Below are 12,522 nucleotides of genomic sequence, written 5' to 3'. Positions count from 1 at the left end.
CATAGAGAGGGGACACTAAGAACCTAGCAGCACTTACAGGACGTCCCTGTAAAGGCACAGATCTCAGAAAATTCCACGAGGCGACAGCAGACCACCCCAAGCCAGGGGACGGCACGCATCACTGTCTGTGATCTCCCATGGGAGCCAGGGCACGAAGGCCACAGACGGACGGAGGAGGGCTCCAGAGGGAGGAAGACCGGGACGTGTCTCCACAGAGTGGGGCGTCTGCTACGGGACAGCTCGTGAGACTGGGCGGACCACGGGCCGCTGGTGGGACGGTGTCGACACCGGCCCCGCGGGACGGCTGTGGGGCTTGCGTGAGGCATGCCAGTTCGCAGGAAGCGTGGCTGAGGGTGACGGGGCCCCAGGCAGCGACGCGCTCCAACGGGCAAAAACAGGCACCTGCGACCTGTGCTTCCATCTGTTAGTTTACGGTTGTTAAAAAATGTGCCTTTACGACCATGACAGAACTTACAGGTGACAGTCAAGCTGACCTTTACTCTCTTCACCTTTACTTCTTTCTCCTGCAGAATAAAAATGTCCAGTGTCCAAAGGAAAAGGCAGTTGCTATTATACAGCTGTCTGCTCTTTAAAAAGAAAACTGAAATAACCCAACAAAATGGGATTCTAGTGACACCTAGTGACCTTTCGTATGTACTGTTTGTTTTCAGTGGAAAACCTGAGCAATGGCCTGGATAGGCAGTTAACAAAAGAATAGACACATGTCACACAAAATAAAGGTCAGTTTAGCTGTTACCTCTAAGTTCTGTTTAAGAAAGTTCAAGCTCACTAAAAATCAAGGAAACGAAATCAACTTTTTTTTACCTACAAAGTAGGAAAGATAAAAAAAGCCTGGTAAATCACGGTATGACTAATGACTGGGGGAAACAGGTGTTCTTTTACGCTGCCAGGGAAGAACAAAAATTAGCACACTCTTCCCAGAAGATAATCTGACAGCATCTACCGTAAACTGAAACACGTAAGCCCTCCAAACGCCAAGGTCCACTTTTGGAATTTAAACCGACGCAAAGCCTTATGTGCGCAAGAAAATAATGCACACAAAGGCTCGATCTCAGACTACATCTCATGAGAAAAAAAAGAAATGAAAACACCATACTCGTTAGGTCAGTTACATAAATTATAGGTTATCTATTACAAAAGGTCTATGTGCAAACGTGGAAGATGTTTTCTAATGTACTATTGACTAAAAAGGTATGCATTCCATAAAAAAACAAAACCTATTCATATTGGTACATATATAAATGCAAATGCATATGTGTGCATTTCTTGTATGTTTAGAAAAAGTACCCGATTCTCAAAGGCACATTTCCTCCAACTGAGGGGAGGAAAAATAAGATAGATTAGGAGACGATTTTTCATTTTAAAAATAGAAACATGTTTAAGTACAAATACATTTAATTCCAAAGAAGGTGCATGTTTTCAAGATAGCAAAGAAAATCTAAAACTGAGTAATTGTTATAATTAAAATCTGATCACATTACAACAAACAATAATTTAAAAAAAAGCATCTGTATCAAACATGCAATTAAGTTCACTTTAAAGGGACCTTAAGAAATTGCCTTTGGGTAAATTTACACATATTCTGGAGCTTCCATGAGCCCCAGAGAAACGAGGGCTAACGGGGCAGACACAGAAAGCGGGTAGGGAGGAAAGGGAATGAGGGGGCGGGCCAGCCAGAGAGAGCAAGGAGGCAGGGCTCGGCAGAGTAACAGGCCTCGCGTGAGTACGGGAATGCCCGTCACCTGATATTTCTGTCCAAGCAGCTCCATTAACTTCAAACTTCCAGGAGACATCGGTTTTTCTGTACCCTTCCCCTTCCACAGCCCTGCACAGTCTTTTACGTGTAGGTCAAGTCACTTCCTCTGAGAAATCTTCTGGTATCTCTAAACCAATGCTAAGTAAAGCCTCCTCTGTACATCCATAGTCAGGACAGCCATTTACCCAGCACCTACTACGAGCCAGGAATGTGTTCAGATAGTAAGTGGAAACACAACCATAAAACAAGACAAACACGGTGGCTGCATTTAGAGTTTACACTGTCACGGAAAGACCAAAACCCATGATTCCGCAGACAGACAGGCAGAGACAGAACGGGCGAAGAAACTAAGTCTGCACAGCACGAAAAGGAAGCAAGGAGCTGAGACAGTAACAAAGCGGGCTCTACTCCAGATCGGGGGACAGGGAAGGGGACCCACGTGAGGGAGCCGGGTGTGTGAAACGGGAAGGCCAGGAAAGCTCTAGGCGGCACACGCAGAGAAACAGCCGGCTGAGACCAGGACGGCTGGGTGACACAGGCGGGGACACAGGTGGGGAGCGGTGCAGCCGAGGCGTGAATGGGACAGATGAATCAGGCAGCTCTAAGCCAGGGGCCGCTAACTTTCCTGCAAAGGGCCGGAGGGTGCACTCTTCGTCTGTGGGACACATGGTCTCTGTCATGTTACTCATTCCTGCAGGTGCGGCGCACAAGCAGTAGTGACCACACACATCGACGTGCGTGGCTGTTCCAGTAAAACTCACGGACATGGAGACTGGATTTTACATCACTTTCCGTGTCGTGAAATATTCTTCTCATTTCTTCCCAATCTTTTAAAACTGTAAAAACCACTGCCAGCTCACAGGCCACGAAAAAAGCCACGGAGTGACGGGCTGGACTTGGTCTGCGGGCCATAGTTCGCCGTTCCCGACTCGAGACCACTTAATTGTGAACCACTTTCTCTCTGTAAGACGAGGAACCTGATTTAAGGGATGCACTGACTAACATTCGAGAAACGAAACAGAAGGCAGACAGCAGGAGGCCACTGCAGGGATGAGGGGAGCTGACAGCTGTCTGCACCAGGCAGGGATGGCGGCTACGGAGACCCAGGGGAGATGTAGCTGCGGTGACATGCGGGCCGGCTTGGCGGGCTGCACGAGGAGATGAGGGACAGGGAAGAAGGTGGCTGCGTGATTTTGAATCTCCCCTCGCACGCGCTTGTGAAGGAACGAATACTCAAGGACACAGTGACCCACGCTTTCACCAACCGAAGACACACACCAGCGCCAACCTCAGACAGCCTACGAGGAGGAAAACAATCCCGATCCAGCACAGCTGCGCGTCTGTGGAGGCGGGAAGAGAAGGCTTAAGACTCCACGGACGGTGGACGGTGGACGGTGGACGGTGGACGGTGGACAGTGGACGGTGGACGGTGGAGGACTCGGCCCGGAGTGCTCCGAAGCCGGTGAACGAGCTCTCAGAGAGGAGTCCAGCGCTAAAGGCCAAACTGCAGGCGTGGCTCGCAGCGCCCCCGCGAGGACGGGGCTGGGGGCTGGAGCGTGCGCAGCCCCGGAGGCGGCGGGCTCCGCGAAGCTCTGAATCGGAAGGGGGACCAAGTAGAAAGGAGAGCGGCAACCCCGGAGCAAACAGCAGGGAAGCAAAAGAAGGAACTAAGAGGAAAACCCTCAAGGATCCTACGGAAACAAGGCCGACGCCTCCCCTCCTCCTCCTCCTCCGGCAAGGTCACCACGAAAGGACCATGCGGGGGAGAAAAACTGACGTAAGGGGACGCCCCGAAACTAGGGTCCCTCCCTATAAACTGAGTGGGAACGGAACAAAGCAGAATATGTCCATAAAAAACTATCTAAAATGAAGAAAACGCAACTCAAACCATCTCAGCTGAAGAACATCCCCTCTTCCCACCAAAAAAAAAGAAAAAAAAAAAGGCACAAAGCTGAAGATGAAGGCAACACAACCCTCACACCTGAAGCGAACCCCGTCTAAGAAACGTCTGGGAAACATCCATCGGCCCATCCCTGGATCCATCCGTATGGGTGACGCACTTCTTGAACCATAAACATAAAAACATGAGAACCACAACAATAACAACAAAAAACAGGAAGACACGAAAATAAAAGCTGATGAAACTCGGGAAAGACAAAATCACGTCAGAGATGAAGACTACCTTATAACATGTCAAAAAATGCAGATTCAAATGAGAATTTAGTAAGGAATACTGAAGAAAAACGGGAAAAAAAAACAAAAATGAGATGAAGAAGTCAAAAGAGTTAGTCAAAACTGCTGAAAAAAAAGTCAAGTAGAGGAGGCCCAACATACGGATGCCTGAAGGCACCGAAACGAACGCTTCAAACTATAATCCAAGAAAATTCTACAGAAATATAGACCTGAATCTCTTAAAAGGCCAACCTAGACCTGAAATGATCAACTGAATTTGAGACATTAAAATAAAGCCATCAGACTTTGAAAAGAAAAAAAAAAAATCTTTGCGTCCACAAGCAGAAAAACCAAATAATTTATAAGAGGGAAAGCATCAGACCGGCACCAGATGCTTCAAGACACACTAGGTTCCAGCTGTGTTCAGTCCTAACAAACCAAACCTCCACCAGAAAAGTACACTGTAAAGCTTTAAGCCATACACTCTGATAATCCGAAAAACAAACAAAAACCTCCACTACCTTTGGAAGATGGAAAACGAATAGGTGAACTTTTAAAGGAAAGGAAATACCTGTGGTTTTCCCTCATTTTCTGGGTCTGCACCCTGAGGCAAACCAGTGACATCTCCGTGGGAGGGGCGGGGATGGGCAGCTCAAAGCCCAAGGGAAGAAAGACCAAGGGAACTAGAGGGAGCAGCCCAGGGCCCCAGAGAACGAGGCGAGGGTGCCGGAAATGAAAAGGACAGGGAAGAGGAGCATCAGGTTAAGCAGAGAAGCTGCAGTCCCCGGCCTAGGCCTGACGCACCCTGCGGCTGGGGCTGAAGGAGCTGAAGCATCTATGCGGACGCCCAGCACAGGATTACATGACACTACATCTTAAAGCTAAACCGGCTAATTGCTGAAACGAAACCATCAATACTCTTCGGGGCAAATATAAAAAACCCAGTCTATGTAAACATTTACAATGTCCAAAATAGAGCCTTAAGTTATCTGTCCTATGAAGAACCAGGAAAATGTGACACATTCTTGAGAAAAAAACAACAGATGCCAATGCCAATATGAAATTATCAGACGTGGAGATTAAAGGAATTACTGTAACTATACTCCACGAAGAAATGGAAAATACAATTGTAAATAAAGATGCCAAAAGCCAAGACAGGAAATCTCAACTGAAAAACAATACACACAGACATACAGTTAAACATGTTATAAATGAAAACTGCCTGAAACGAATTTACTAAATGAACTTAATGACAGAACAGAGTTGATGGAGTCAATGAACTTGAAAAAAAGATCAATGAGATAAGGAAAAAAAAAAAAGAGAGAGACTGAAAAACAATACAAACCAGGGCATCAGAGAAAAGTGGGAAAATTTCGAACGCTGCGTTACACAGGAGGGGCTGGCCCACAGCCAGATTTTAGAATAAAGCTTTATTGCAGCAGAGCCACACCTAGTCGTTTGCTTATTCTCTAGGGCTCCCTTCACACAAGAGTTTAGTTAAATAAAGACTACAGGGCCCACAAAGCCTAAAATATTCACTATTTGTCCCTTTACAGAAAAACTTTGCCAGTCCCTGTTATGCAGCTAATTAGAGCACGAGAGAGACAGAGAGAGAACATGGGAAGGAAAAACTATTTAAAGAAATAATGGCCAATAACTAATAGTTTATACATTCAAAAAGCTCAGTGAAATCCACACAGAATAAATTTAATAGCACTTAAACTTCTGAAAAACAAAGATAAGGAGAAAAACTTGAAAGAAGTCAGAGACAAAGGACACTTACAATGGAGAAATGACCTGAACAGTGACGGCTTCTCATGAGACCAGGGGACAGGAGGCTGAGAAAACCGTCAGCCTGGAGCTGCGCATCCACTGAAAATATTATTCACAGACGATGATGAAATGAGGACATTTTCAGATAAAGAAAAACTAAGGAAATTTGTTGTCATCGGATTAAACAACTCCACAGTAACATGGGGACTTCGACGCCCCATCCAATGATGGACATAACAACTAAACAGAGCAAGTTAAGAAAGTATAAACCGACTACTGCAGACCTGACAGAACGGTGTGTGTAGGACGCGCCTTCCACCTGCCAGCACAGAACAGTCTCCTCCAGCGCGCACGCAACGTTCTCCTGGGCGGAATCAATGTCAGGGCATGAAACCAGCCTCAATCACTTTAAAAGGACTGAAATAATAATAAAAAAATGTTTTCTGACCACAGCAGAATAAAATCAGATATCAAAAATGGAATGAAGTTTGGAAAACTCACAACATGGAGGAATTAAACAAGAACCTCCTAAATGACCAATGGGTTAAAGAAACTGAAAAGAAATTAGAAAATCTTTTGAAATAAATGAAAACAAAACACAACAGCAAACCTTACGAGATGCGCTGAGCAGTGTCGAGAAGGAAGTCAGTCTCTGGGGAGCTGTGTTGTGGTCCCTCCAGGTTTGCAGACTCCCAGTGTGCACTGCCTTTCGGGACTGCTGAACCGGGAACCACTTCAAGGCCCACCCGCCTGGGAGGGGGCTTGTGAAGAGCCGGACCGGGTTTGACTCCATTTCCTCGGCCTGCCCTCCGTAACCTACACTTCCAGCATCGGACTCTCCGAACGGCCTCCTCCTTCTAAACACAGCCCCCCATAAAACCCCAACACTCCAACTCCCCTAAGATCTGCTGCCTGAATCCGTCAGCCTTCCGTCAACTCGCCCCTCTCCCCGCTGGCTCCGGGTCCACGGTCCTTCAGGTCCTTCACTGTGGCTGCCTCGCATTTCCCCAGCTCCCTGGGGGAGGAAGGGGTGCCTGGCGAAACCTAACCGTAGTTAAACCCGACATGACCCTCAGCCTCCTTCCCACTGCAGCTGCGGGATGAACAACGGGCCTGCTCCTCTGGCCTGGTGTTCAACTCACAGCCGCCCCGAACCCAGCCGCGAGTCTTGCCCAGTCGTCCTTTCAGGACATCTCCCAGACCCGTCACTCTCGCCCCTTCCTGGACACCGATTTCACGTGTTCTCTTCAAAGCTCCTGCACCTTTTCCCACTCATTCTCAGACGATAACCTTTCACTTCTCCTCGGTAAGAAAGCAGAATCACAGAAGAATGTCCCCAAGTCCTGATGCCCCGTCTACTCAAGCAGCAACTGCCCCCTGCGCTCTGCACTCTCCGTCTCCAGGCAGTGATCCATCCCTGATCCTATATAACCCATGGGCTACAGAGGGTAACCCCCCTAGCTGTCGTCTGCTAGACCAGTCCCACAGCCCCCAAGCCGCTTGTGTGAGAAATGGACTTGCACGTGCGGATCTCTCCCCTAGCCTCTGCATCACAAAACTTCCCTCCATCCATCAGCATAGAGATGCTGCCGCTTCTCCATCTCAAACGACCCTCCCCACTGCACATCCCCCCACCAGGTACTGCCCCCGACCTCCGTCCCTCATCAGGGCTCGACAGCCCCAACTGCTACTTGACCTCTCCAGTCCCACAAATCCACTGTAACTGCAGGTGGAGACCCCAGAGACCCCGCCCCACCGACCCCAGTGCCAACCTCAGACCGGCCTGCACGCAGTCTCTTTGCCACAGGTGATCGTCGCCTCCCCTTGGAAGCTCTCCTCACCTGCCATCTAGAACATCACCCTCACTGGGGTCCGCCCTCCATCTCCCACACCGGGGCGCCCAACCCGGACCCTCTTCCCTCCCCACCCACCTATGCCCTCTAGGAGGGCGAGTCCAGATTCCAGGCTCTAAGTAACAGCTGTAGACTGAGTGCGCTCACGTTCTATCTCCAGCCTTGCCCAGGAGCTCCACACTCACACATCCAACCGCCTGCCACCTGGTGCCTCCACGTGGGTGCCTGACACACACCCCACGAGCACATCTGGGGGACTCCTCCTCCCCCTGAGCCTGGTCCTCCAGAAGCCTTCCCCATCTCGGGGATGGCAAACCCACCTTTCCGGTCCTGGGGCCAAAGCCACACATCACCCCTGACGCCCCCTTTCTGCACTCACATCCAAACCCGCAGGAGGGCGAGTCTGGCAGGCTGTCCTAGACACGTCCTGAACCCAAACGCTGGCAACCACACTGCGGCCAGCCTGGGTCACTGACAGGCTCCCGACGTTCGCCCGCTCCTGCCCACTCCTGCTCCCGCACTCGCTCCCGCACCCGCTCCCGCACCCGCTCCTGCATACTTCCCTTCTGCCTCGCCCCCCATCATCTGACTCCCCACTACCCCTCTGACCTCAACCTCCTGCTAAGCTTCCCCTCAAACACTCTTGCCCTGGGCTCAGGTGTGTCCCCCCAAATTCACAAGAAGCCCTAATCCTCAGAGCCCCAAAACATGGCTGTATTTGGAGATGGGGCCTTTAAAGAGAAAATTAAGGTTAAATGAGGTCATACGGGTGGGCCCTAATCCAATAGGACTGGTGTCTTTACAACAGGAGATTAGGACAGACACACTCAGAGAGACCAGGTTAAGACACAGAGATAAGCCAGCCAGCCATCTGCAAGCCTAGGAGAGGCCTAGGAGGAACCAACCTGCCAGCGTTGGTCTTGCCTGTTGTTTACGCCCCAGGATGTGGCACATTGTTACTGGCAGCCCCAGCCACTAAAACAATCTGCCTGGTCACACTCACTCTTACTGTTCCCTGAACACACCAAGCACAGGCGCCTCGGGGCCTGCGTGCTCACCTCTCCTCCCAGGAGGCAGGACTAGGGATCATACTTTACTCATCTTTCAGCTGCGGACACTGAGGATTGAGGATGTTAAATGACTTGCCAGGTAAGAGGCACAGAAAAGGCAAATCGAACGTTTCCTGGTTCTGTGATCCGTGCAAAACATGTCGCATACTTCACCAATACGACATGCTTACGGACACATAAGAGGAGGACTTACTTGTCGACCCAGAGCACCGAAACAAGCTTCACGCCTTTCTTCTGAGCTTTGTCCCACGTGCTCTGGTACCCGTCTTTGAACACCACGTGGGTCACTTGTTTGTTAAAAGTTTTTGAAACCTTTAGACAAAGCACAGAAAACAAAACGTGAATGATTACTGTTTGCACACAGTTTCATAAAGTGATCTGAGTTACTTGTTTGTTAAAAGTTTTTGAAACGTGTAAAAGTGCAGAAAACAAAATGTAAATTACTATTAACAGTTTCATAAAGTATAAGCAAGTGCCACTCATGGAGTATGCAAAACGAGCAACAAAATATTAGCAAACTGTATCAACCTATAAAAAAGATAACACATCCCCACCACTTGAGTTAATTCCAGGACTACAAAGTTGGTTAACATTAAAAAAAAAATCAATAATTATTCACATTAACAAAGTCAAAGAGAAAAACCATAATTATCTCAATACACGAGCAAAACACATTTCATAAAATTCAAAAGTTTATTCATGAGGAAAATTCTCAGTAAATTAGGATTTCACAGATGGCACAAAACTGTAATCAGGGGAAATGCTAAAAAGGCTTTTCCCTCGAGAAGAGACACAAGACCTGGACGTCCACCTAATGTCTGTCCACTCTACTCCGCTGGCCCTAGCTGGTAAAGCCCACTGAGAAAAAGAAATGAAAGGTGTTAGAGACAGAAAAAAATAAAACTGTCCTGTGCACACGTGATTCACTTGCATACGTTTTTAAAATCCTAAAAATACCACAGAATTCATAAATGAGTTGGTAAGTTCTGTGAACACAAAGGGGATAAGCAAAAACTATTTCTATATGCCAGCAGCAGTTAGAAAATGGAATTTGAAAGATACCATTCATAGTAGCATCAAAAGTGACCACAGAAAATTATAAAACATTATTCAAACAAATTTAAAAAGGCATATATCATGTCACGGGTTGGAAGATTCAATTTTGTAAAAAATGTCAGTTCTCTCCATACTGATCTGTTGTTATCAATCCAATCCCAATCAAAATCTCCAAAAAAAGGTTGGAAACTGACAAACATTCTAAAATTCATTTGAAGAACAAAGGAGACTGATGAAAATTTATTATAAAGAGCAATTAAGGTAGGGTGGTTTGTCATGAGAGAACACGTGTATACTGACACCTACGGTCACCTGCCTGATGACGAAGGTAGTGTGGAGCTTGGTTAAAGGACAGTCTTTTCAATAAATGGTGTTGAGCAAAATGAATACTCACACGGAAAAAAATGCAACTATTTCATACCATATCTGCAAATCAATTCCAGACATACTGTAAATCCAAATGGGAAGGCAAAATGATAAAGCTTCCTGAAAATAACAGAGGAGAAAGTCTTCATAACCTTGGTGTGGGAATACGTTTTTAAATGAGACACACAAAAAAGCTCACCATAAAGGGAGAAACTATGTCATATCCTCTCCCAAATCCACCGCCCACACAGACACCTGAACTCCCTGACGGCCATGTCATACAGCAGCGCTCACCATCTCCGTTATCGAGACACCATCAAGAAGGTGCAAAGGAGCCAGAGTGACAAGATATTGCAATTCAAATGACTGACAAAGCGGTCACCGAGAAAATGCCGAGAATGCTTACAAATCAAGGAGGAAAAAAAACCCAAAGGAAACATGAACCGAGACCGGAACAAGCTCCTCAAGATAAATGGAGGAAAATGAGCGGGAAAACGCACTCAGTCCACAGCGACACGCCACCAGGAACGCACCAGGAATGGCTGAAAGTGAAGGCTGACGAAGCCACCACGACAGCAGAACGTGGCCGAGGCACACGCTGATTCGCCCACTGCAGAAACCTGGTAGAAATCACTGCTAATTTTCTCAGATGTGACAGTGGCCTTCTTGTTAGGCAAGAAAGTGTCCTCGCTCTTGAAGGATACACCCTAAATATGTTTAGGGGCAAATTATGATATCTGTGACTTTCGAAGAGTTCAGGAAAAAATACACATACACTACGTAGAGATGGAGACAAAGCAGGGATGTTAAGAGGCTGACAAGTGTTGGCTCTACGTTCACTGCAGTACTATTCTTTCAACTTCCCATTTAAAAATTTTCAATATAACAGGTGAAAAACAAAAAGATCCAAGTCATCTAAGATCTCAATACTACCCCTGAATGCCATTTTGTCAGCTCCCGCGTCCCATGGCTTTGTTCTTAGCCAAACTAACCGCCCGGGTCCTGCCGTCCAGCCTATCAGAGAAAAGGTGACTTCTCAGGCTCAAAAGCGAGCCCGCCCGTGGACGCTGAAAGCCCCCAGCCCAGTCTGCTGTCCCTCCATCTCCCCAGCAGGGCAGGGAGGAGCGTAAGGGGGCCCGCGCAAGTCCAGGAGCACCCACTCTTTCCTGAGGTGGGCACCCCGAGGTTTCAAGCCCCGGGCGCCTCTTCCACCTTGCCCTAATCCCTGGCCCTGCCTTCATGGATCTGCTCACCCACGCCGACCTCTCAGCCCCGTCCCCCAGCACACACACACACACACGCACTGAGTTCACAGCCAAACTCCCTGGCAGCAGTCCGCTCTCCCCACCTCTGTTCCGCATACCCCAAGGACTGAGCACTCCAGGGACTGCTGCACCAATTCCACCCACTTTAGGCAGCTCCCAGAACTGCACTACACGCAACCGTGATCTCTGCGCTAGTCCTCAAATCTAAGGCACCGCTAGTCTCAACTGTCCAGACGGGGCTGCAGAGCTTCAAACTTCCATCACTGGGGTCCGCCCTCCTGACTTCCAGACTGTTTCCCAGATTCTCCTGGCATTCCTCTCTACCTCTGTCGCTGACTCCACCGCCCTGTTGGCAGCCCCTGAAATACTCGATAGGCTCCACCTCCAGGACGTCGCCTTCTCATCACCTGGGTCCTTGACTCGTCCTCGGCCTCACCCCACCCCTAGACTCTGGAGCCCTAAAACCTTGTTTCTAGCCTTGACTACCTCGAGTTCCAGATTGGTATACCCAAATGTCGATCAGATATTTCCACTAGGCCCCAGTTCACAGCCTTTAACACCTGTTCCTGTCCCTGCACTCCTCACTTTGCTCAACAGCATCATGGTACCCAATGGGCAGGGTCCACCTTTTCACCCTGGAGTTCTTCTCCCTCATAAGCACAGACCAAACACTATGGTTTGAAATTCTTCGTACCCATGGTTCTCTTTTTCTCCTGCCATTTACCCACTGTCTTCTTTTTCCTTCACGTTCTAAGAAATAACTCCCAAGAAAATGCAAATATATTTCATCATGTACCAGAGGACTAGCATATGTAGCAACTGCAAAATGAACTTACCTTTGCCCCCATAGCCACAAGTTGGTTTGTAAACGTCTTTGAATAATTTTCTGTTCCGTTGGCTGACCACACTTCCACATAAGCCACGACATCTGAAAAAAAGGAAGATATTAGCATGAAATACCGTTGAAATTCTGGCATCCCTCACTCAAGGATTTCGACAGATTTTTCTCTTGTTCTATTTACTTAAAAAATTTAATTCCTTCTAGTATGAGCCTATTTAAAACAGCATTAGCGCTATGACAGTTCTTAGAATTTCAAGCAAAGAACAACGTTACTCATACACGTCACAGTTTGCATTAAGCCGAGATGCTCTTCCCAAATTCCTAAACCAGGCTTAACATTTCTAGTACG

The 12,522-nt window shown here is 47.9% G+C and overlaps 1 protein-coding gene across 1 annotated transcript in view; it reads right to left on the bottom strand.

The window, feature by feature from the left end:
* LOC105305271 (microcephalin) overlaps nucleotides 1-12,278 on the bottom strand; it is a 21,352-nt gene extending 9,074 nt beyond the window's left edge. The window contains exons 1-2 of the mRNA XM_023523062.1: nucleotides 12,169-12,278; nucleotides 8,839-8,957 (exon numbers count right to left, since the gene is read on the bottom strand). Of these exons, the coding sequence (XP_023378830.1) occupies nucleotides 8,839-8,957; nucleotides 12,169-12,180 (131 nt within the window). The 5' untranslated portion in view covers nucleotides 12,181-12,278. The remainder of the gene's footprint in view (nucleotides 1-8,838; nucleotides 8,958-12,168) is intronic.
* Between the last annotated feature and the right edge of the window lie 244 nt (nucleotides 12,279-12,522).

Source organism: Pteropus vampyrus, unplaced genomic scaffold (genome assembly GCF_000151845.1).
Source record: "Pteropus vampyrus isolate Shadow unplaced genomic scaffold, Pvam_2.0 Scaffold377, whole genome shotgun sequence".
NCBI lineage: Eukaryota > Metazoa > Chordata > Mammalia > Chiroptera > Pteropodidae > Pteropus > Pteropus vampyrus.
The sequence above is the reverse complement of the archived record's forward strand: the minus strand, read 5'-3'. Positions and strand labels throughout refer to the sequence as shown.